Source organism: Vicia villosa, unplaced genomic scaffold (genome assembly GCF_029867415.1).
Source record: "Vicia villosa cultivar HV-30 ecotype Madison, WI unplaced genomic scaffold, Vvil1.0 ctg.003998F_1_1, whole genome shotgun sequence".
In the NCBI taxonomy this organism is placed as follows: domain Eukaryota; kingdom Viridiplantae; phylum Streptophyta; class Magnoliopsida; order Fabales; family Fabaceae; genus Vicia; species Vicia villosa.
In genome coordinates this window covers 40,081-67,304 of record NW_026706355.1, presented here as the reverse complement: position 1 = coordinate 67,304, position 27,224 = coordinate 40,081, and the positions used below count along the sequence as shown (strand labels likewise).

Genomic DNA, 27,224 nt, shown 5'->3' with positions numbered 1-27,224 from the left:
GCCCAAAATTTTGTCTCGTACAACGTCTCAAGTCATACCGCAGCTCAATAAACTTTTCCCTTCAACTTGAGCGATATTTTTGTGACACATAAAATCCTTGAAGTCTTTCTCTGTTTCAGCCACCAAACTTGAATTCGATGGTTTACATCCCCTTTTATTTCTCCATCGTTTTGTATTACAAACCTAAGATATTTAAATCACATGTCTAGTTGAATGATAAGGTCTTGAACTTTCACATTTATATTAGAGACACTTCTCCTTTTGATTAACTTACATTCCATATACCCTGTCTTACTTTAGCTTATGCATGAGTTGTGGATATGTTAGGTTTCGACAATTATAAATAAGTATTTCTTGTCTTCGCAACCTTAAGAATTTTAGAGCTGAAGACAAAGAGAGAGAGAAGAGTTTAGAAATTCGAATGATAATCTTAGAGAGACATTTAGACATGACAAATAAATCCGGCCCCGCTCAGAACCGCCCGCCTTCGCCCTAAATTTAACGGTTAAAACCCGATTTAATTCGGGTCGGTGCGGGAAAACCCAATTTTTTATTACGGGTGCGGGGGAATGCTAGTACCCGCCCGCACCCACCCCTCCAAATTTAATTTATTAGCCTTATTTTTATTATTTATTTATACTTTTTTAATGTTAAAATATCATGTTTGTTAGAGTTATTATTTATTATTTTAAAAATATAAATTAAATAAAAATATTAAATATTATGATTATTTTTGAAATAATTAATTATTTAGTTTAATGATTAACTTTTATTTCTATTAGGAAAAAATAAGTATTTAAAAAAATTATAGTTTATGTGGTTGAGAACGGGACGAAGAAACCCACTTGTTGTTGGGGATAGGGGACAAATTATAAGCGCTAACCGGGTTTGGAGGCCGGGGCCGGACTGGATGTGCTTAAACCCGCCTCCGCCCCGCCTAATTGTCATGCCTAGAGACAATGATAAATTTTTAGTGTGTTTTTAAAATTTGAAACTTTAAAGATATTTAAAAGGAATTAAAAAAATTTTCTAAACATCTTATACTTGTGTGATTCATATATAAAGAATTAAAAAAATTAAAAAATAAAATAACTATTTTTTAACTCAATTATAATCTTTTGTAATAAAAAATTTTAAAAGTATAATAGCACTCTTTTCCAAAATAAAAATTTTAAAAGTATAATTGTACTCTTTCTCAAAGCCCTCTTTTACGAAGTAGATATAAACAAATTATTGTGTATAGGATTATTATTTTGTTGAATACTATTTTATATTTCCTTCATTTTTATTTATAAGTAAACGTTAATTTTATATGTTCATTAAATAAATGATATATCTATCCTACATATAGTTTAAATATATTGTTTATTTAATAAATAAAAAAATTTAAATTTTCTTATAAATAAAAAAATTTAAATTTTCTTATAAATAAAAATGGAGGTAGTAATAACATATTGTCTAGAAATATTAATTTAATTCTAAGTTCTCCACTAAACACATCTTCAAATGCAAAATGGTTCAACTACCATCAAGTTTATATTGCAATCGACTATAGACTATTAGAATCCACTAAAATAAACAAATTTTACACTCTACAATCTCCATCATGTTGAACAGCCTAGTCTATTCTGTTAGCCTTAATCCTCATTAGTACTTGTGCATATTTATCTCTTATTTGTACCTTTCTTTTGTGATAGAGAAATTGTAACTACTAGATTCATCTTTACAAAATTCAAAACAATTATCTCTTACAAAGCATGTTTGCATCCTAATAAAGCACGAACCTCACACGTTATGATAGTACTTTACTCCCATCAATGCATGCATGATGATTCAAAAGCAACGACAAATTAAAGAACAAATGGATAAAATAAAGTTAACCCTCAAGAACATCTAACTCAAAGACAAACAAAAAAAGCATACACATAATGTTTGAGATCTCATCTCACAAAAACATGGCCTGCAGTAACTAAACTTGTGCACCATAACCACATATTCATATGATTAATTCAAAGATTAGTCAAAGATCCTTTGGATGATCACATGGGGAGACAGGCTTTGGTGGGACCAGTTACTTGTGAGAATAAGACATCACCACTTATCAATAACCTAACTTTTATGATACAAATAAGCTACTAATTAATTAATTAATTCTATGTGATGTAATTATCAAGCTTTTGCTTTAGTAAGATCTTAAGCATGGTCCTTTTGAAAAAAAGATCTTAAGCATGGTTTGTTTAGTGTTGTTTATTGTATATTCTATATCATGTACGGTGGAAGGCAATGATATAATGTTGACATTATCGAAGATGATTGTATATGAGTAAGTGAATCATTAAAGTGAGATTAGTGTTTGGAAAACAAGGTCAAAAGAACAGTAGCTAATCAAAGTGTTACTATTAGGGGTGTACTTGGATTAACTTCTTAGATGTTTATTAATTTAGTAATTTAGTCCGGTTGGTAAAGATTACCTACAATAGATTCTCTCCTTCCCTCCATCCCTCTCCTTCAACCAAAACACATGTAATTGCATAGAAAGGATTAAGAAAAAATAATAAATAAAATAGGAGAGAGAAAATAATAGAGAGAAAGTGACATAAATGTAAAGGAGATAGTTGGAGAGAAAATTGCGAAGGAGAGAATCCAAATCCAAAGATTACCTCAAATCCTTGTAAGAATTTTGTTGATAATATATTGATATTTGTTTGCCTTTTGATTTTTGTTTTAATTTAAGAAATAATTTATTTTACTTAGGCAATATATAAATTAGATATATTGCATATTGAATGAGTTTAAAATATTTTTTTTTCTTATAAATAAGATTAGAAGAAATAGTGATCTTCCACTTATTTAAAATGAATTAAATGAATAGGTGGATAACTCAACTGATATTAGTTATGTTAAATAAATATAAATTATCGATTTATAATTCAATTTTTGTCTACTATATTTATTTATATTTATGTTAATATTAAAAAGTTATTATAAATTATCATTTTAATTAAAAAAATTGTATTATAATGAAATATTTTAATGATACAATAATTTTTTAGGGAATTTATATTCTTTCATCAAAATTTTATATTTTGAATGAAAATTTTAAATTTATTTTAAAGGAAAAGATTTTATGAATCGTTTTATTTAAGCTAAATCGTTGGATTTCATATATTATCTAAAAAGTAATAATTTAAAATTCATTCGTTACTCTAATACAATAATATAATGTGAATATCAACCTGATATTTATAAAAAATTTAATTGTTGTAGTTTTTTTTTTTTAATTTTGCCAATTCATCAACAAAATTTTAAAAAAAATTCAAATTAGTCCCTATAATTTAATTTGAAATTATTTTCTAAAATTTCAAATATTGAAAATTGGTTTTTTAATTTGTTGAAAATTTATAAAAACAAAACAATTTTTAAAATATTTTTCGTCTAATAATTTCTATCATTTAAAATGATTAAATAAGTGTCACATTTTAAATTCGCAATTATTCAATCAAATGTTTTTAGAAGTATCAATCGAACTGGACTAACAGACATAGACTAATAAAATTAAAAAAAATAAAGAAAAATAATACACTATTCAAACTATTAAAAAATTAAGATAGAATTCCATGAAAGCATATAAGGTGGATAAGAGTTCTAATTTTTCTATAATTTTCAATTATTTTATTAAAATACAATTTTAAAGTTTTTATTAAAATAAACTTAAAAAAAGTATAAATGCATAATCAACAAATGATTTCGTTATAAGTTACCTAACGAAAATTGTTGTTATTCAAAAAGTTGTCCTAGTCAAAAAGAAATTGTCCATAGACGAGTTTGATAAATAAATCTAAACACAGTGTCCATTTTGTAGGCTTGAACTGTTCTAGACTATAGTTTTGTCAACTACTTTGAATACTTTATCTTTCTTTATTACTATAACGGATTTGCATTTGGGCATAAGACATGTTCCCAAGCAAGCAACTAAAGTGGAAGAAGATGTGATAACTTTAAAGAGAAGATGGTCAAAAATTAACTTTGGTATAACAATGATTATCATCAATCTCACTAATTATAAGCTACTAAATGTGGGTCCATTACTATTATATTTTGTTAAAAGAATTCAAATATTGAGCCTTTTGCCTTTGCACTATTTTTGGACCATTTGGTCACATGATGTACTAGAGGGGCTACTTTGGACAGAAAATATTGGAAGAAGACATAAAGTCACTCCATAGTTAGAGGATTCTTTTACACATTTGTGACCTACATAATACTTAGAGTGGTAACAAAACAAGTATATAGAGGATTCTGATATCTTTTAGGAAATTTTAAATTATTTATTTAGTTGTTTATTTTATTTTAATATTACTTTTAGAGTTGTGAAAACATGGTTTTTGAATTAAATAATATGTCTATGTTTTATTTTTTTTGATTAATTGAATATTTTAGATGATTTTGTTGTGTTTATTTTGTTTAGTGCACTGTTGAATTATGAAATGTTTATTTTGTTAATCAAGTGTTTAATTTGCATAAATAATTGATTATGAAGTGTTTCTTACTCTCTATTAATTATGATAGTATAATTGATTGTGAGGTGGGTCTTGCGAATAATCAATTTTGAATACTTCATAATCGATTATGATACGAATCTAAGCTAAATTTTTCTAAAACTCTTTAGCATAATTGATTATGGATCACCATTAAACTTTTTTTATTATTTTCTTTTTAGTGAATCTTTATGTTCATTTGAAAACATGAACAATTCGAAAAAACATCAAAAGTCTTTTGTTCTTCTCTTATTTAGTTTTATAATTTCTATAGGTATATATAGTGTGAAATTTCTATAATAAAATCTAGTGTAGCTATGTTTTGTTATTATGATATCATTGTAAAATTAAGAATGACTTATTTTCTTGAACATTGTAAGATATTAATATTGCAAGCGTAATTATTGATTAAAAGTTTGGTATAAAGGCTGAGAGTTAAACCTGTGTTAAAAGTTTGGTGTAAGAGTTTTAAGTTGAACTATTGTTAAATGCTTGGTTGATAGTGAAAAATCTAAAGGCGTTATTCTTAGGACTGAAAGTAGGATTCGTGATTTTTGGTTAAACTAGAATAATTTTGGCGTGTGTTTTCCTTTATCTCTAATCTCTTTTAGCTTTTTTTTTTCATTAGTTATCTTTTTCTCCTTCTTCTACCCTCATATTAAGACTTGATTTAAAAATCTTTTTTTTCTTTAGCTTTTAATAAACTTTTAAAATCACAATTCACTCACTCTTGTGTTTGAAGTTGCCTGATCAACAAGTAAAATCTGAGCTTAAATCTTGTGTGTAGATTAATCGTCTTAAGAAGCAAGATCACATCCACCTTTCAATGGTGAAGGGTATGGTCATTGGATAGAAACAATGAATTTTTTCTTAATGTTACAAATTTTGATGTATAAGATGCAGTAGAAAATGGTTCATTTATTCTTACTCACTTTGTAAATAATGAAATGATGAATAAACCAAGTTTTCTCTGCACCATAGAAGAAAATGAAAAAAATGTAATGTAATTTGAAAGCTAAAAACTTAATAACAATTGCTTTCAGTACTTAAAAGATCATTCATGTATTAAACTGTAGCATCGCATTACACCTTTAATACTATCCATGAAAGTACTAATGAGATCAAAAGGGTTAGAATGGACACTTTAATTAATGAATTTTAGTTATTTAGGATAAAATCAAAAGAAAGGGTCCAAAATATGTAAAAAAAATGGTTTATCCATAAAGATAATCATCTCCAAACACTTGGAAAGAATTTCAAGAATTTTTTTTTACTAACAAAATTCTTATATGTTTAAATTTTAGTTGAGAACCTAAAGAAACTGCAATTTTAAAAATCTAAGGATTATTCTTTTATGGATTTGGCTATTCTGCTTGGATAATGCAGGAACATGAGCTTGAAATAAATCATCTCAGGAAGCTTTAAAAATGAGAAAATAAAAAGAAAGAACTTATCATAAAGAAATAAAGCTAAAGATGGTGAAAAGCTTGAAGAGGAGCTTACACTAAATGGGATGATAACGACACAGACTCATCCGATGAATCAGAAAAAGAGGAAGAAGTCAAAATGTTTAATGAAAAACTACAAAGAAAATATGGTAAACATGGACACGCTTGTTCTTTCTGTTATATGAGAAAAGATCATGAATCAAATGTCACAAGGAAATGAATTCCTAAAGGCAATATGCATGACACTAATTTTAGATGGCCCAAAATGATTTGGGTACCTAAGATTGAGACTTCAAATTGTGTTGTAGGTGTGCTTTACAACCTGTGTTGTAGGTGTGTTTTACAACCTCAAACTCAAAATGGTATTTTTGCATCAGTTGTTCAAAGCACATGACCAGAGACAAGAATAACCTTTTACCATTCACTCCTAAAAATGGAAGGTTCTCTCTTTTATAGAAAAAAAATTACTTGTCTCATCAAGATTTAACTAAATAATATACTCAAACTGAAAAAGAATGATTAAACAAATCAAAATTTTGAAGAAATAAGGTATGATCAATTTTTTAATCCATAAGTTTGATATTTTGTTCAATATTAATGCATTTTCTCACTAAGAGTTGTTTTTATATCCCATTAAATAAATAAATTTGATGCATTTTTTAGTCTCTACTATTATTACTAATTTTATTGTCGAGTATGTTAATTAGTATTTGCAGAAAATCCATTAAAAAGAAATAATGAGTTAATTATCGGGCCAAATGCTCTCAAAGCCCAAAAATATAAAAAACCAGGTTTCTCTTACTTCATAATTGATTATTCTTTGTGCACACGTACTATATCAAACGTCAAGATATTATGGAGGCGAAAGTGACGAAGAATGCCTCCTGGATCATAAAGGTTGTACTGAGTCAGAGGGCTACTATTGGACAGAGTGAAGGGTGGCAGGAAATGCTGCATCAAAACAAGTTCCATATGGCCAGGATGTACAAGGAGCTACAAAAGGACTTACAAACGTACTGTGGAAAACCATGTTCTATGGAAATTTAGCTAGGCCAAGAGCGAAAGTTACACTTTGTATGGCATGTAAAGAGCGCCTGCCAACAAAAGCGAGATTGTATCGATATGGTGTGGTGGAGAACTCCACATACTATTTCTGTACAGAAAATGAAACAAAAAATCACCTTTTTTTAACTGTGGGGAAACTAGAAGAATTTTGCAAAATATACTAAAGTGGGTGCAAGTTCCTTATGTTGCATGGGGATGGGATCAACAAATTGGATGGATAGTAAAGAACACCAAAGGGAAAGGGGCCCTAGCTGCAGTGCTGAAACTTGCGGTAGCGGAGAGCATTTACGAGTTTCGGAACTATAGAAATAAAAAATGTTTTGAAAGAGATGTACATACACAAGGAATAGAGGAAAAAATTATAGACACGATAGTGTATAAAGGGTGGACTAAGAAGAATTTACGTCCACACTTAGCTAGATTGATGCTATGAGAGTTTTTTTTGTCGCTTTGAACTTTTGAGCTGGATCATTATGATCGCTTTTGTATACCTGTTTTTGAATTAATAAAAATTTCCTATTGATTCAAAAAAAGGCACACATCATAATCAATTACACCCTTCATCATAATAGATTACAATTTTGAAAACCTAGTAATCGACTACGAGCACTCCTTAATCAAGTACTACCGCATTATTTCTGCTTGATAATGGATTCTGTCTAGGTCATAATCGATTATGGGTTGTCTTTAAAAGATACACTCTTTTCAAACTATTCTTAATCTGAATTTCTTTTCTTTTACTCATTTCTATACTATTACTTGCATTAAATTCTTCTCTCATTCTCTCAAAATTACAACAATGACACTAAAGAGAGTTCGCTCTTCACCATATGCATCATCTAGTTTTGATTCTACATACTTCTCTAGATCTTCTCCAGAAAAAGTCTTCAACCAATATTTGTGGAACAAAGAATTTTTAAAACCAACTTTTCTGTATGAAAAACTCTTCAAAGATGGGAAATTTAAGTTCCTACATATCTTGGATTCGAAAAATTTGACTAGATTTATAAGCACTGTACTAGAGAAAGTATATCGTCACTAGTTAAAAATTTGTACGGTCGGAGGTGTAGGACTCCATTATGTTGGTATCAATCCGGTGAAAGTGTAGTTCTGGGACCTGAAATTGTTAGACAAATTACCGAAAAGGTGAAACTAATCCGGGAAAAGATGAAATCTTCCCAAAGTAGACAGAAAAGTTACCATGATAAGAGAAGGAAAGATCTTGAATTTCAAGTAGGAGACCATGTATTTTTTAGGGTCACTCCGGTGAGAGGTGTGGGTCGTGCCTTGAAGTCGAGGAAGCTGATGCCTCGGTTTATCAGTCCATATCAGATTTCTGAAAAAGTGGAGATTATTGCATATAGTGTGGCTTTGCCACCTAATAATTCAAATTTTCATGATGTGTTTCATGTTTCGCAACTTTGAAAGTATATTTCTGATCACTCTCATGTGATTCTGATGGATGATGTTTAAGTGAGAGATAACCTTACAGCTGAGACGGTATCTGTACGGATCGAGGATTGTGAGATAAAGAAGCTGAGGGGAAAGGAAATTGCTCTAGTAAAGGTTGTTTGGGGAGGAGATGCTGGAGAGAATGCGACATGAGAATTAGAAAGTAAGATGTGAGAGTCGCATCCGGAGATGTTTGCATCAGATAAATTTTTTAGGACGAAATTTTTTTAATTCGGGGAGAATTGTAACCCTCGTTTGTTTTATTCAATGATTTAATTATTTTTGTGTGAATTATTAGGTGGAATTGTGATTTAATTGTGGATTTGTGTTGTTGAGGGTGTGTGTCTAAAAGTGTAGAAACGTGAGGGTGTGGCCAGACAATAGTGTTTATGCTATTTTATTAGAAGTTGAATAATAATAATAAAATAAATGATTAAATAGTTAATTGAGCCTTTGTTGTGTTAGCATGAGGAATAGTGGAGATATTATTTGTTAAGCTCATTAGTGAGATAAAAGTTAGTAAGGGGTTAACTAAAATAAGAGAGAAAAGAGAATTGGGAAGAGAAAAGTTAGACAGAACGTGAAAAGAGAGGTTATCGTAGAAGAGGACAAGAGGCATAAAGAGGCTAGGGAAAGAAATCCATTGTAAGAGTAGAAAGTCACCAAGGTAAGGGTGGAGTTCTAACTCTAATAGGTTAGGTATGATGATTTGTATATAGGAATGGGGTTTTGATTTCTATGTTGATGTTCTTAGGTTTTGAATGGGAAATCTATAGAATTGATAATTTGATGCATGTTTGATGACAATTCCTTGTTTCTATGTGATGTATATGAGTTGTATGGTTTCTATCTCATGAAATTTGGTCTTCTTGTTGGTTTTCACAAAATTCCATGTTTTGACCGAAAATTCAGTGACGAAAGTGACGTCGTAGAATTGCATTTTTATGATCCCAATTGATGTTATATGAATAAAGGAACGTTAATATATGATTATTTTGTAAAACCGGACTGTTTAAGATGAGTTTTTGGGGTAAAAAGTAGCTTGGACAGTAGTTATCCCGTAGCAAATTTTTTCTGCATAATCGCTATTTTGCTTAGCGAGCTAAAGGCGCTTAGCGAGACATGGGAGAAAAAGTTTTATATTGTTCAAAACTGAATTGAGTCTTGTATACTAATGATTTATCATGAGTTTTGGTTAATTTTTCATAATTTAATCGTTTGATTGTTTGAGGAAGATATCATGAGCCTTATTGGCTAATTGCTGTTTATAAGTGTGTGATGTGGTTGTGTGATGACTATGAGGTGATGGCCTGTATCGGCGTTTATAAAAGGCTTATGCCTTATGGTTGTATAACTGTATTGTTGCATGTGGGTGTTGCATACATTGCATTGTTGAGGGCTTATGCTATGTTGATGGCTTGGATTGGCAAGTTGTTATGGGCTTATGCCCTGCTGCTGTCTCTATTTATTGACATTATGTTGAGGGCTTATGCCCTATTGGTACCACATGCATCTGAGTCAGTGTTGGTCTTATTGCATTTTATAACTAGTGATGTGATAATAAGTTGTTTGCTGTCGAATACTTGCATTTTATGTATTGATGGATGATGATAATTATGTGGAGTTGGTGAAATATGTACGACTTTATTCCTCATATACTTATTATCATACGTTTCTTTATATTGTTATGATATGTCACCATTACTGTTTGAATGATGCCTCTATGTGAGTAACGTGCAGGTGATCATGAGTGAATGATGGTTACCTTTAGTTAGTTCGAGTCGGCGTCGTTGTTCCGATACGTAACACTAGGGGGATGAACGCTTGTTTGTTTCTTTATTATATTTTAAATGATTGGAGCCTTCTTGAATATTGATGTTGGCAATTGTTGAATTAAGTTGTTATGTTGGTTTTAATTGAAATATGAATATTTTCCGCTGCGTAGTAAAATTTGTTTCGAAGACTATGTTATTTTGATCGGTTCATCCGACTTAAATGTGTTATGTATCAGTTAATAATTGCGAGCAAATGTTTATGTTTTGAAGAATGTGACATCCTAGTTTTGTGATAAATATTTTAAATGAAATTTTACTCTGATTTTATTATTATTCGTCGGGGTAAATTAAGGTGTTACACGTCTCATCGACGAGATCAAATGAGAAAGAAATTGTGGAAGCATTTGTAAACCTAAAAAGGAGATTATTAGACCATGGTGCTTTAGGTGACATTGAGCACAAGTTATAAAGAGACCCTATTGTAGTTTAGTAATGATGGTTTATGTCCCATCATGGTTGTCGGCTATCTATTAACAAATTGAGGAACTGATCACCCTTAATCTCTTGTTGATAGTAGAATGGATCATGTTGATGGGATAAATTTGTCTTTATGTGTAAAGTGAATTGACGTTATATCGAGAGGATAGTCGTTCACCATTTCGTGTGAACCTAATGGAAAGTGGATATGAAAGAGTTGGGACATTTTGAACAATTCAGAGACTTGAGTTTGTATGCGAGCTAATGCCGTAGAGTGGAAGGTTGAGGATATCAAAAGTGAACAATGATTTTATGGTGGATATTGAATAGAATCAGAAGTTAGAAACTTGTAGATCTGATACTTGTTGGAAATCATAATGAAGACGGTGACCTTAAGGTAGATGATCACAGTAGCGCAGCTAAAGCGTGATATGGCATTGTTCGTCATGTGTGGGACTTGTTAGGAGTCGAGAGTTGAACGTTAGGAGCCTACGGGAATGATGTAGATTGTTAGACGGTCTAGAATGGAGGTGATAAGTGAAAGGTTTATATATTATTTGTAAATTGCGAGTCAGAGTCGGAACTCGAAGATATGAGTAGTTTTGGTGAAAAGAGTTGGAGTTTTTGTGTCTTTGGAAACTGAATTTTTGATTAAATAACGTGCCTTTCGATTCATAAGAGAAATGGATTTTTGGGAGGAGGAACTAGAAAAAATTCAAAAATTAATAGCTTTCAAACCATATATGAATCTGTTTTTAGTGATGTCCGAAGCGTTAGAAAGCTAGCACGATAGGTTTCTAAATAAAAATAGTTTGGTTAGTAGTAGGTGATTTAATTACTCCGTGGTTGTGTAAAATGGCATGTACTTTTGTGTTGTGTTGTTATGATGTGGTGATGTTGCATCACAATTATTACTCCCTCCGTCTCATAATAAGTGTCTCATTTGCATTTTTTGCTTGTCTCAAATTAATTGTCCATTTACAATTCCAATGCATCAATCATTATTATTTTTCCACTATTATACCCCTATTTAGTAACTTTCACGTTATTCAACTACTATTAATAGGGATATTCTAGTAAATGACATTAACTTTTTTACTAAAACCAATACATCCAATCATTTTCTTAAAAACCGCGCATTGCTCAAATAGGACATTTATTGTGAGACGGAGGGAGTAATTATTACATGATGAGTTGGTAACATGCTTGATGGATTGTTGATATCATGATGTTGTGTTATTGTAAGGTTGTGTGGTGTGATACCTAACTTTAAAGGTGTTCGTTGTGAATTGTTGTGATTGCATAACATATGTTGATATTGAATTGATGTTATGTGACATTATAATGATTTGGTTGCCGCTATTGTGATGTTGTTGTTGGTTGGTTGTTGATTATTGAGGAAAATGGATAATACTATATTCTAAGTGAGGAAGAGTTGTAACGCCCCAATTTAAATTTCTAATTATTTTAATTTTATTTATATAATTATGTGTGATATTTATTGATTTGTGTGTTTTAGGATACCCTTCGTTGTAGGGTGTTGGCCTTAAAAATTATTGATAGAGGCATTTAGGGGTGTGTGATCAAAAGTGAAGAACATGAGGGGTGTAGGAAGAATACTAATTTTCCTATTTAATTAAAATTATGAGTTAATTATTTAGTATTATGTTATTTATTTAGTAGTTAGGATTAATGAAATTAATATTAGTGTTGATAGAATGAAATAAATATTGAGTTAAATAAGTTTTTGGTCCCTTTAAATATATCAGATGTTGTTTTTAGTCCCTTTAAACATTTTCTTCAAAGAATGGTCACTCTAAAAGTTTTCATCCACACTTTTGGTCCCTCCTACTAACGTTCGTTAACAGAGCTGACGTGGCACTAACATGTGGCAGTACACCTGTCAAATATGCTGATGTGACATGCCACGTGGCTAAAGTAAACATGATACTTGAGCCCATAAAATTTCGTATCTAATCCGTAGCTAAAATCGTAGCTAATTTCTAGCGAATGTCTAGTTCTGAAAAATACAATCTGTTCATATTGTTATTTTTTACAAAATGTTTTTGATATGAAATTTAACCTTCAATCGCTTGAATTTATAGTTATAAATCTACAACTATTTTCATAAGATAATTTTGAGTAATAGATTTTTTTGTGGTTTCAGACATATACAGAGACCGTTGTGGAGCTGGTTGCCAATTTTGTAATTTCTCAAAAACAGATTGCTTGCATTTGTCATGGCCATTTGATTCTGGCAACTGGTTGTGTAGTTGAAGGTCGTAAGTGCACGACTTTTCCTCCTGTTAAACCAGTACCGGTTGATGCTGGTGCTCATTAGGTTGAGCCGGAGACCATGTCAACAACTGTGGTGGATGGTAATCTCATTACTGCACCTACACCATAAGTGGATTTGATAAAAAGATTCTCTTTATTTGTGGGGTATATTCATATGTTTTTCTTTTGTTTTTATGTTCTTTTACTAATTATTTTACCTTTATTACTGTGTTGGTTGATAAGACATGTTTTTTTTTTTAAATTTAATCACAGGATTACATGGAAGATTATGAGGTCAAGGTTCCGCTTTAGTCTCTTCAGGCCACGTTCTTTTCAAATATTGTTGCAGGTACTGCATTCTCAAATTAACACAGCATCAAGTTGGTTTCGTTGGGTTGAATCGTAACCTTTTTGGTACCCCTTGTAGTTGCCACCTTAAAAACTGGAAAATGCACTCAATAGGCATGCTAATCTCAGAGTGCCCCTTGCTTCTTATGCCAACCAATCAACTGTAAAATCTTAAATTAGTAGGTAAGACTAAGCATTTCTAGAAATGGTTATTTTCTTAATTTCATTGTCAATAACTAAAATTGCAATATTAATATGCATATCAACTTTAGTTGTTCTTGGTCTTGCAAATGAAACACATGTGCAACAACATTTATCAGCATCATTGCACCATTCTGAAAAGGGTGCTTCAGTTAGTGGGGTAACTCTGACATGATAATTGAGTGACTGACAGAAATTTAGTCTATGGCATGACACAATTGAAATAGGATCGATGATATGGCTAATTTCTAGGGTTTTACATGCAACCAAAGAGAAAAATCACAAATAAATAATTCATAGAGTGTGAGCCTCAACAGATTGTTTTAACTAACCAGAATGCAACTTATTGAGTGTTTATATAATCTCATGAAATAAGTATACAACAAAACATTATTATAACATTTTGTAAAAAATATCAAAATGAACAGATTGTATTTTTCAAAACCAGAAATTTTGCTAGAAATTAGCTACGAATTAGCTACAAAATTTTATGGGCTCAAGTATCATGTTGACTTTAGCCACGTGACATGCCATGTTAGCATATTTGACAGGTAGCACTGCCACGACAGCTCTTTTAACGGACATTAGCAAGAGGGACCAAAAATGTGGATAGAAAATTTTAGAAGGACCATTCTTTGAAGAAAATGTTTATATGGACTAAAAACGAAATCTGATATATTTAGAGGAATCAAAAACTTATTTAACCCATAAATATTTAATTGATAATTGGGTTAATTATTTAATTAGGATTAGTAGTGTGTGTGTATATATATATATATATATATATATATATATATATATATATATATATATATATATATATATACATATATATATATATATACATATATATATATATATACATATATATATATATATATATATATATATATATATATATATATATATATGAAAATTGGGTTAAAAAGTATTAGTACGTGAAAAGGAGAACCGGAGAGGAGAGAAAAGGAAAAGAATGATATGGTTCAAGGGAGAACTCCATTGGAGAAGAGGGAAGCTTTTGCTAGGAATCACCAGGTAAGGGTGGGATTCAAGTTTTCTATGGGCTTGCAAAATAGTTCTTAGGTGGGGTTGATTGTCTTTGTTGTATGATTTTGTTCTTGAATTTGCTTTGTGAATGTGAGACCCTAAATATTGAATTGTTGACAAAATTGTGTTTGAATGGATGAATTGGTTGTGTGAATTGCGTGGAATTGTTGTATAATAACATATGCATGAAAATATTGGGATTTCAAAGTATAATTTTGAGTGCAATTGGGAGGTTTTGGGATTGAGAGAAAATGAGTTTGTAATCTGAAAAATAGAAGAAAAACAATTTTGGTTCAGTGGTAACCGGTTACCAATTTGAGTAATCGATTACCTGACAAACATTTGGAAAATTGGGGGTTTCTGGGCTAGTTACAATGAAGTAACCAGTTACTTTAATGAAGTAACCAGTTATCTGGGAGCGCAATTGTGAAAAATGGTTTTCTGGAATGAAGTAACCCGTTACTTCATTCAAGTAACCAGTTATTCACTGTGTTGGACAAATTTTTGAAAACTTGAAATATTCATAACTTTTGATTCGTAAGTCCGTTTGACGTGCCGTTTGAAGTGTTCGAAAGCTTGAAATGTGCTCTTTAATGTAAAAATGGTTTTAAGTTTCAGTAACTGAATTTTTATGTCGTGTTATGATATTATGTGATATATCTGTTACCACTATGCTGAAACGAATTTTGGAAAACTTTAAAAAATCATAACTCGAGCTAGGAATGTCTCAATGAAGCGTCGTTCGAACTGTTGGAAAGCTGATTTAACGTAATTTCACTTAAAATTATTTTCATGTTAGAATTCCAACTCATCGACACGTTATGCGCGTTTCCGTATGTTTCAGGTTATGTCGTTTTGTGAAAAATGTGAATAATTAGTATGGCCAATGGTTGGAGATGTTTCCTTATTCTTATGATCAATATGATTTATGGAGGTGTTGTTATGAGGATGTGATGGATGTTGAGGCATGATATTTATGAAAAACATGTTTGATGATACATATATATATATATATATATATATATATATATGTATATATATATATGTATGTATATATGTATATGTGTGTGTACCTGGAAGGAGATTATAATGATGATTTAAAGTAAAAAATGGTGTTTGTTAATGTGATGTTGCGATGAGCACGTGAATAATGATGCACTTTGACCAGGTGGGGTTGTATTGTTTTACATTGTGTGTATCATGCATTCTGGGCATATGTTATGAATTTGCTTCAGTGGTGATTTATAGGAATCTGGTCCAATGGTGGCATCAATCCCATTGTGAAGATAGTGTGCGTTTATAAGACATGATCTGGTTCCAAGTGGGAACCGATTCTATTGGTTGAGATCTTTGGAGGTAGATTACTTAATGTCATAGGTGAAGTTTGGTACCACATGCATGAGTCAATGTTGTGCATTACATCCTCCGTGTCATTGCATGATAATTTATTAAATGATGTCTGGATGACATTGTGACTTAAATGATGTTTGTGTTAACGTGGTGAATTAAATGATGCCTTAGTGATAATTGTTGATCTGATGATATAATGACGTTGTGAGTGAATTGCTCAATGTGATTGAAAAAATGTATGATTGTGCATGATATATTTGTACCTAATTATTATGCATACCTTTATAAAATTGTGATATCTCATTCCTTCTGTTTGAATGTTGCCTCCATGTGGGTAACGTACATGTAATGTGTATTAGTACGCTTTCGGAGTATCTTGGAAGGTGTTGCTCATTCTATTGCTTATGTCAAGTTGAGTCATGCTCTGATATGATACACTAGGGGACAACTTTTGTTTTATTTATGTTTTGGAGTAACATTATGTATAACTCCCTTTGTTGGACAAATTTTGGTGTTTGATGTTAATTTTGGATACTTATGATATTAGTTTATGTTGAAGAGTTAAATAATTGTTATTGATGAATTCCGTTGCTAATGAAGATTTTGATTTGCAAATGTAATGATATGAGGTTTATGTTTAATAATGTGTTGAATAATTCTTCATTGTACTATTTTAGCGAATTATATATATATATATATATATATATATATATATATATATATATATATATATATATATATATATATATATAGGACGTATCATATGAGAATGACATTTTTATATGAGAACATGAGAATGAATCTGAACCATTAGATTTTAAAATAAATGGTGGAGATTAGGAGAAAATCTTTTTTTATCTCTCCTCTATTATTAAAATAAATGATTGATGAGAGAGAAAAAAACATCGATATATAATCTCCACCATTTATTTTAAAATCTAATGGTTCAAATTCATTCTCATGTTCTCATATAAAAATGTCATTCTCATATGATACGTCCTCTCTCTCTCTCTCTCTCTCTCTCTCTCTCTCTCTCTCTCTCTCTATATATATATATATATATATATATATATATATATATATATATATTTGAATCATTATTTTGAAGACATGTTTAGAACATTATAAAAAGTTTCTCTGATAAAAATAAACTCAAAATTTGATTTCTAAGTCGAGATTTTTATTACTTTTATCATTATCATTTAAAAATTTTAAAATTCATATTTAATTTTTCTTATTTAAAAAAAAATTAAAATTTGATAAAGAAATGTTTTATTGTATTCGGAACATGTATGAAAAAGATTATTCAAAAATTTAAAAGTTTAAGGATAATTAAATAGTTTTCAAAATTTTAGAAAATAGCAAGCACTAAAACTGCATGCATGAAATATTTATAGGAATTAAGAAATATTATTTTTTAAACAGAGACTAAAAATGAAAGTTGAAGTATTTATAGAGACTAAAAACATAAGCCTCCACCGCTAGGCCAACACTTGGGGGTTCAATCATAATTATTTGTTTGATATACTATTCGAAATTTTGAACCGTATCGAACCAAATAAAAATCATTGATTTGATATATTGTTCAAAATTCTGAACTGTACCAAACCATTAGAAGTTAATTTTTCTCAAACCGAATTATTTATTAAAAAATCAAACTGTTAAATTTTTTAAAAATTTATTTTAAATTTGTTTTTAGTGTTTTTCATTTTTCAGTTTTGGCTCGATTTGATTTCAATTTTGATTTGGTTTAGTATCACTTTCGGTCCAATTTTAATGTTGTTTGTGCAATATAGTTAGGAGTGTACATGGGTTCGGTTTGACTGGGTTTGGCCTAACCCGTTACCCAACTCGTTCAAACTTTAATGGATTCGGTTCTTCGTCCAACCCGCAATTTTATTATCAAAACCGACCCGAACTGACTCGTTCATTTATGGGTTGAGTTGGATTGGATTCGTGGGTTGTGTTTCAAATTAAAAAATAATATTTTTTCAATTTAAAAATATTGTAACATAATTCAATACATTTATACTCATTCCTAACACACAAAATGGATGAAACACATCATATAATATCTAATAATATTCATCAACATGACATAACACTGGATAATAGTAAAAAATTCACAAGACACATTATTTTTATAAAATACGCAAGTTGAAAATGATACAAAAGAAAATAAGAAACAACATTTAGTCTTAAAATTATGTAAACCTATTAATCTTGTAGTATTATTGATGGAGAATACAGTGTTTTTGGAAAAATTATGGTTAATATTAAGATAATAATTTTAAATTTTTATTTAAAATAATAATAATAATAATAATAATAATAATAATAATAATAATAATAATAATAATAATAATAATAATAATAATAAATAAGAAATTACTAATCTCACATCAATGAGTTTTGTTAACGGGTCCGCGGGTTTCAAAACTCAAACACAATACTCGAACCAAAACTATATGAATTATTGTATATTGAATTGAGTATACCCGTAAATAAATAGATTCGGATAATTAATAGATTGGTTCGGTTTGTGTTAACGGATTTGTGGGTCGACCCATACACATGACATGATCACCTCTATTTTAATTTTGATTCTTCAATGTTCATAAAAATAAATATAAAATAACAAAATAGAGTAAATGAAATATGACTATTAAAAAAATATTAAAAATGCAAAGTTAGAAAAATATAGAATGATTAGATAATGCTCATGGTAGTTTGTAATGATCAAAGATAATTAGTGGATCAAGTCATGATCGACTCTAACAATGATGGGTAGATGATTAAATTAGTGCCGTGAATATACAAAATATATTTTTATGTTGTTGAAAATTAAATTACAATTATTTTTAATCAAAATATAAAGAAGATCAATTCAACTTTCTCTTGTCAAACAAATTTTATATCTCAAACAAAAAATAAGAAACTCACAAGTAATAACCACACGCATAATATAATAAAAATATCAATTCAACATCCATTTCGAAAATTTTGACTGCAACTGGTCGATAAAACAAAACAACAACAACAACAAACAACACAACAGCAAATGAGTACCATCAGCAGCAGCAGCTTCCAATGTGCCAGAGTACGTTCAATTTTGTGCTCCTATATAATATCCGAATATTTCAATTAAATCCCCTGAAAATACGTGGAACCCATATCACACCACCCAGCGTAACGCTAAATCATAGTCAAAGTGTCAACACATTCTACACAGCAGCCTCCACGTGTCACCCTTTACCCCCTCCACGCGTCACTCTCTCATTGTGCCGGCGGCATCTTTTAACTCTTATCCACTGTATCCTCGTCACAGGCAATCATAACCCTCCCAAATCCACACAGAGTAAGACGAATCAATCATCATAAACCACCAAACAACCAAACCAACCTCTTGTTATTTTAAAACTTTCAATCCTAACTCCCACCGCCGTAACGACCTTCCTCTTTCTCTTTCATCCACCGGAATTACAACTAACTCCGATCAGGATCAGGATCAGGACCAGGATCAGGATCAGTTCTCTCTCCCAACACTCCATCTATATTTTTTTCTCCGAAAGTAATAAATATTAAAAAAACATATACTTCCATTTATTAAGTTTAATAAATACAATATTATTCTGACGTAGACTTTGTCTTTGTCTCTTCCATTTCAGTTTCACATTTCATTTTCCTTGTATTTATTTTTCTATTTCTACATTTTACTTGTAAATCTCCTCCTACCTAGACGTAACCGTTTTTATTATTATTATTATTATTATTATTATTTTTTCTTATAAACTATCGTCTCACGCGAATTCCGCTTCCCGCCTCCGTTCCGTTTTTCTTTTTCTGACTCTGATCGCCCTAAGGGCCCATAGCATGAATCCTCTTCTCTCAATCACCGCCGCAATCTCTCGCCGCCACGTCAGCTTCTTCATCTTACACTAACTCCCTTGCATTAACTGATTATTCCGGCTTTTCCGGCCACATGCATCCTTTCTGCTGTGTATCCGCTATCTCCGATCAGGCTTCTCCGGTGAAACCCTCGCCGTCTCCTTTTCCTGATTTCACCATGGTTCCTCCTCCACCACCGTCTGCGGTGGTTGCCGTTAGATCCGACTCGGTTCCGAGACATAGTTTGAGCCAGAGTATCGGGAGTCAGCGGGAGTCGCCGGCGGTGGTTCTCGATGTGAAGATTAATGATCTCGTCGGGAATGGAATCTCCGGGATACTGTATAAGTGGGTGAATTACGGGAAAGGATGGAGACCTCGATGGTTTGTTCTTCAAGATGGCGTTCTCTCCTACTATAAAATTCACGGTCCTGATAAAATTATCGTTAACCATGAAACGGAGAAAGGTTCGAAGGTTATCGGTGACGAATCGATTCGGAGGATCAATCGCAATCGCAATTCTCATCCCTATCAGAATCGTCGAAAGCCCTTTGGTGAAATCCACCTCAAGGTTAGTTGATTAATTCTTCATCTATTTGATTAATTCAATTTTGTTTGAATCAGTATTCACAATTATTTGAATTTTGATTTTAATAATCTGTGATTTTTGATGTGTTAGGTTTCAACGATTCGGGAGAGTAAATCAGATGATAAGCGATTTTCGGTGTTCACGGGAATGAAGAGACTCCACTTGAGAGCAGAGTCACGTGAAGACCGTGTGGCGTGGATGGAAGCTTTGCAAGCGGTGAAAGATATGTTTCCTCGAATTTCCAACAGTGAATTGATGGCTCCGGTGGACAACGTAACGATTTCAACTGAGAAACTGAGAAATCGGCTTCTGGAAGAAGGAGTGGGTGAAGCAGCTATTCAAGACAGTGAACAAATTATGAGAACTGAATTTGCAGCGTTACAGAATCAACTAATGTTGCTTAAGCAGAAACACTCCGTCCTCATTGATACCTTACGCCACTTAGAGGTACATCATCTAATTCAAAGCTGAAAAATTCAACTGGGTGTCTAAGCCTTAGGGGCAACCTTTTGTAAATTGTTATGTTTTCGCTAGTTGTTACATAAAACTTTTTTGTGAACACAATCAGTTTCATGGTTTGTGTGCAGAATTGAGACAATGGTTACTAATATAGGTGGCCCAAGTAGGAGTTTGGTATCATAGTGTCACCAAATATAAATATTAAAACTGTAAGGTATGCGATGATGGTCAATGAGTTTTTGTTATGAAGTTTCAAAGCTCCCTTACTCTTTTCTAATGACCATGTTAGAATTATCAGAACCCTGGCGCAAATTACACATTTAACTTGCCCTTTTCTGCAATATTGTATAAGTTGTTATCATCAAACTAGGAACCAGTTTGAAGTACACTCTCGGGAAACACATGGAAAATCAAATTTTAAAAGGGTCTTGCAATAACTGAATATCTTTTAACATCAGCTTCTGTATCTCGATTTATCAATAGCTCTCCCATTTACCTTCTCTATAGACATTCGTATGGGGACCTATAAATTCATTTTAAGTTGAGAAGTTTTCAAAGTTTAGAAGTTACTCCAAACCAGTTCATACTCTTGTATAATTTATCACGACCTTAAATTTTTCTTTCAGTTAAAAGCGCAGATCAACTAATGCTAAATTTATACCTATTTTTTTAGTATCTTCAACAAATAGTTCAACAATTAGACACATTAATAGACTCAGGTTTATTTCTCCCTTCATTTGTGTCTTGGAATTTGCAAGTCTGTCTTCTCAAGTGAAAAAATGTTTATTATCCTGTCAAACAATATTGCTCAGACCAGGAATCATCTTGACTAACGTGTCAAGAATTCGGTATATTCTACATATGATGATTGTATTTATTTTATTTTTTAAAATCAGATACCTATTAAATCGTGCGTTGACGATAGGCTTGTCGCATTACTTTAAATCGACCAAATTACTCAATGCTGTCATGGTTTTCAACTTGTTTAACAAAATTGTTTCGCTTGTGTATTGATTGCTTATTCTTCAATTTTTTTTCATGTTGCTTCCTCGTGCGTTCAATTCAACGTATTAAGGATAAGCTTTTCATCGTAGTGTATGTTAATAAGCTTTTATCCCTTATTACATTATTGCAGACAGACAAGGTTGATCTGGAGAATACAGTAGTTGATGAGAGCCAAAGACAGTGGAATGATCAAGAAAATTCCAATGGATTAATGCTAGAAAAATTTAGTGGTATGTTTTTGTTTAATGGCTTGTTTATCAGGAATTAGTTTTCTGGTACACTTATTTGTTTAAGTGTAGTCTTCACTTAGTTTTTAAGGCAGCCCCTTATGTTGGCAAATGGTTAAGACCTCACATATTTCTTAATTGCCAGCAAGGTTAATGTAGATGTGTCATTGGTCTGGTCATTCATTTTCTTGAAACATGAAGTATTTGTGTGCCGCTGTCTCTGATGCACGGACTCCCCCTAACTTCCCCTACTATTTTTCTGAAAACTCTCCACTTCTATATTCAATTGTTATCACCTTGCTGTGCTTTTTACACTTGTTACATTTTCTATTTTTGATTCAGATGGAAGTGCAAGTGAATCTGAGGATGATAATGAAAGAAATGATGCTGCAGAGGAAGAAACAGATGAAGATGACAATGTCTTTTTTGATACCCGTGATATTCTATCATCAAGTTCTTTTAAAAGTAATGGGTCTGATTATAGAGTATCATCTTTCTCTTCTGATAATGATACCTTTGAATCAGAGGAAGATGTAGATTCTTCAAATAAATATATTGGAACCAACCATCCTCATGTTAAGAGGCGAAAGAAATTGCCAGACCCTGTAGAGAAAGAGAAAGGTGTCAGTCTTTGGTCAATGATCAAGGATAATATAGGGAAAGATCTAACAAAAGTTTGCCTGCCTGTTTACTTTAATGAGCCTCTCTCCTCCCTGCAAAAGTGTTTTGAAGAAATGGAGTATTCATATCTGCTGGACCAAGCATATGAATGGGGAAAAAGGGTAAGTCTGGATTTGGCGGACAGATTTATATTATTCTGCCATATTTAAGGAAAATATGAGCGATTCAATACATTTCACAAAATGTTTCATGATTCTTTATTTTATTTTTCTACCTGTTAGCTCTTTCAATGTAATATTGGTGTGTTCTTCCCCTTTTTTAAACCAATTGGAGTATTCATGCAGGGTGATAGCCTCATGAGAATTCTTTATGTCGCTGCTTTTGCTGTATCTGCCTATGCTTCAACAGAAGGAAGAATCTGCAAACCTTTTAATCCATTACTTGGGGAAACATATGAAGCTAATTATCCAGATAAAGGCCTTCGTTTTTTCTCAGAGAAGGTGTATAATCTAATCCTGCACAATGATATTATAAATGTATTACTTTTTTACAAGTCAATAAAATCATGGTAGTTTGACTTCGAATTTTCTTTATGAATTCCTGGGGCTGGGTTCCTGGTTTCTTCCATAGATCCGCTATTGTATGAATGCGTGCTTTTTCTTTTGTCATTTGAGGTCAAAACGAGATTTTCATGAATAAATGGTGTATTTGAGTCCATCAATTTATACAACCTTATTAACATGATGATTTTTTTTTATTTATTTAGAGATGCAATTTTTCTTTATTCAGTCCATGTTCGCTATATGAAATTATTTACATTTCTGCTTCCTCTCAGGTCAGCCATCACCCTATGATAGTTGCATGTCACTGTGAGGGTACAGGTTGGAAATTTTCGGGGGATAGCAACTTAAAAAGCAAATTTTGGGGCCGATCAATTCAGCTTGACCCTGTTGGTATTTTGACTTTGGAATTTGATGACGGGGAGGTTTTCCAGTGGAGCAAGGTATGTTTTAACTACTGTAGCGGCGGTCATACCCTGGTTTGGTTTTAAACAAGTAAACCGAAATGGACCTTCCCTTTCAGGTTACAACATCAATATACAATCTCATATTGGGAAAGCTTTACTGTGATCACTATGGTACAATGCGTATAGAGGGAAATCAAGAGTACTCTTGTAAGCTGAAGTTCAAGGAACAGTCTATAATTGATCGAAATCCTCATCAGGTGCTTTATTTCTGTTTCATAAATTTTATTTTTTGTTATAATATATTCTTTATGTATGATATTAAATTGGCCTTTCCCTCTGGTTTGTGTAATGCTCAGTGTCTTATTTTATAGACTTCAAATGCACATGCTCGGTTCGGCTAACAATTTCAGGAAAAAAAAAGAAAGAAAGAAAATAGGCAATCTAATAGTTTTCCCTAGAAGAACATCTTACTATAGTTTCATCACAGTGACAAATTTTGTTATTTAATTTTAATAACAATTAAACTTTTGGAAGAGGGTTGTCTCTTACTATTGTGGTATGCCTGCAATTTTAGGTTCATGGTATAGTCCAAGATAGGAGTGGAAAAACAGTATCAACTTTGTTTGGAAAATGGGATGAAAGCATGCGTTATGTTAATGGAGACTACACTGGAAAGGGGAAAGGTCATGAATCTTTGTCAGAGGCCCGTCTACTCTGGAAGCGAAGCAAGCCTCCCATGTTTCCCACTAGATATAATTTCACTCGCTTTGCAATCACATTAAATGAACTTACCCCTGGATTGAAGGTCTGTTTTATTAACTTATACTGTTTTATATGTTGCCACAATCTTATGCATTTTAAGAAAAAATATTCCAGAAAAAGAAAAGTTTCCTTTGCAATTTGTGCTGTACATATACATGTGCTATTATTGGAATTGACTTGATTCATCAATAACAAATCCTTTTCTGTAACAAAGGTGAAGTACATATAATTTGACAATAACAAGAATATTCAAAAGGAAAAAAATAGATCCATCCTCTTCATTCTGTGTATTGTTGCGTCTGTGTTTGTTTGCCTGTGTTTTGGCATTTTACTGGTCATTCATTGTAATTTATTTGTGGTACACAGGAAAAGTTGCCGCCTACAGATTCCAGGTTAAGACCAGACCAGCGGTATTTAGAAAATGGGGAATATGAGATGGCAAATTCAGAAAAGTTGCGGCTAGAGCAGCAACAACGGCAGGTGCATAGAACATTTGTGATTTAATATCTTTGCTTTTATTGTTCCATTTGTTGCTTGGTACTTTGAGATATCTGAAACTTCTTGGTGCTTCATGATGCCCCTTGTCTGTGGATTTGTCAAAGTAGATTGTGTTAAGTTGACAATTCCCTATTTTCAAATTCTAGTTGCCTTTGTGGGGAGGAAATTGGAGTCCCTAAAATGAAACTAGATCCCATATCATATCCTTATTTTCCAAGTTTTATAGTTTTCATTAGTGATTGATGATATATTTGCTTGAATGATATTCAGGCCCGGAAGATGCAAGAGAGCGGTTGGAAACCACGGTGGTTTGCTAAGGATAAAGCAAGCGGGACATACCGCTATATGGGAGGGTATTGGGAGGCTCGAGAAAAAAGAAACTGGGACTCTTGTCCTGACATCTTTGGCCAAACTTCTCCTGATCATCTTTCCGATGAAATTCAAATTACATCTTAATTTTTCTGTTTATTCTTCCCCCCACATTTTTTATACAGATGGGTGGCTAGGACTTCTGCACCTCAGTCGTGGTACACCCATGAAATTGATGTAAGGTAATCAACCGGAAAAATGAGCTAGCAATAATGTAATTCTTTCTCTTAATTTTTCATGTCCGTTTCAAGTCTACTGCCTGAATCCAATTTTCAATATTTGGAAGGCAGCATAATCACCGGAAACGGATTTGGTGCGATCAAAAGTAACTACAATCAGATAACCAATTAAAAAATATATGGTTGAGAATTTCAATTTCTAACAATATGAGCTGTCTGTAATCTTTAATCTATGAATTTAAATTTCCTAACAGCATGATTCATTTACAGCAGAGAATTCAGGTCAATGTTTTTGTTACAAGATAATAGGGCTTAGGGGGAACTCAGAGTCCAATAGAAAGGGTTAGCAAAATACTTTTTAACACAATTTTTCAACTCAACTTTCTATTGGTTGAAGTTTAACTTAATCCTGTCTCACTATTTTGAAAATGGATTTAGTGGGACTCATAAATATCAATTCATGAAAGAAAAAATGCTATAAAGTGTGTTGTTAGCTTTTCTACAATACCCACACAATTGATGGAACACAGGCAATATCTTTTGTTGCATGTACCCCACCTTTGTTTGAAAACTGATCCTGTCTGGAAGTATTGTTCCTGACGGAAAGAAAACAGATCTTTTATTTTTTTTGGGGTGTTCAATACACCTTTAATTTTTAGGTGGTGTTCACCACATAAGCCTTATGTAGTGTTCATTAACTTTATGCAAATCCAATTATATCCTTGTGCATCGTCGGAATATTGAACCCCATTGAAATTTGGACACACTAATTAGACATAAAAATTTCTTTATAAAAAATGTACCCCAATCAAAGTATAAAATACATCTAGATTTCAATCTTTGGACTAACTTTTAGAACAATATTATCTTACTTTTGTGTGTTATAGGGGTGAATTAGGATTTCAAAATTTGGGCACACCCCTTGACAGTATTTTATGAATTACTTTGGTCTTTATTTCAAAACAATTGAGTGATAGTATTATGAACCTTGTGATAGTAACTAGATAGAAATTTTTATATTATTTGATATCGCATACATTACTCACATAATAAACCATACATAAAAATAAGTCATAATCAATATCAAATTTTCATAACTCATTCGTAAACTATATATTCGTCATTTATAAAATACAACTAACCATACAATTTTCGAATTGTTTACAAAATACATGTCGTGCCTCTGCTAACATTGTCTGTAGAGTGTCCTTCTCAAAATGTCTTCCTAAAACCCTTCCCGAGCTATAATCTCTCTCACAATAGCAACAATACGATGACATATCGACAATACATCAACGACTGGTTTGTCCACGTCAGTTCCTTTTCTAATTTTGTGATGAGCTGCCTTAGGGGATCCCTTTTTGGCCCCAATGTCATATAAGGATGGAACATCTATCAAATCATTGAATGTAACCATATACCGTACTACATGGACTAGGAGCTGACACACGACATACATCTTTTGACACAATACTCTCAGGTATATTCATATACATAAATTGAGACCTATAAGCTATCCATTCAAAGTATAAGCATATCACCTACAACAGTCGTGTCCGACGATGCTCACTGTACGATGTAAAATTGATATTGTACACCAATATGTGATCAAGAGTAAGTCCGTACGGCTTAGCCGCCAGATTATCCTTGAGGGGATAATCGAGAACGCATGTGGAAAATTT

At 31.9% G+C, this 27,224-nt stretch overlaps 1 protein-coding gene across 1 annotated transcript; it reads left to right on the top strand.

Annotated features, from left to right (window-relative positions):
* Positions 1-19,317: 19,317 nt before the first annotated feature.
* Positions 19,318-25,819, top strand: LOC131641728 (oxysterol-binding protein-related protein 1C-like). Its single transcript, XM_058912031.1, has 10 exons — positions 19,318-20,437; positions 20,546-20,902; positions 22,050-22,149; positions 22,489-22,928; positions 23,112-23,267; positions 23,603-23,770; positions 23,851-23,991; positions 24,309-24,539; positions 24,863-24,976; positions 25,265-25,819. The coding sequence occupies exons 1-10, from the start codon at positions 19,964-19,966 to the stop codon at positions 25,448-25,450; spliced, it is 2,367 nt and encodes a 788-aa protein (XP_058768014.1). The 5' UTR covers positions 19,318-19,963; the 3' UTR covers positions 25,451-25,819.
* Positions 25,820-27,224: the final 1,405 nt, after the last annotated feature.

Coding starts and splice junctions, on each gene's coding strand:
- LOC131641728 (XM_058912031.1), top strand. CDS start 19,964: ATGCATCCTTTCTGCTGTGTATCCGCTATCTCCGATCAGGCTTCTCCG. Junction 22,150..22,488: donor AATGCTAGAAAAATTTAGTG/GTATGTTTTTGT, acceptor TTTTTGATTCAG/ATGGAAGTGCAAGTGAATCT. Junction 24,540..24,862: donor AACTTACCCCTGGATTGAAG/GTCTGTTTTATT, acceptor TGTGGTACACAG/GAAAAGTTGCCGCCTACAGA.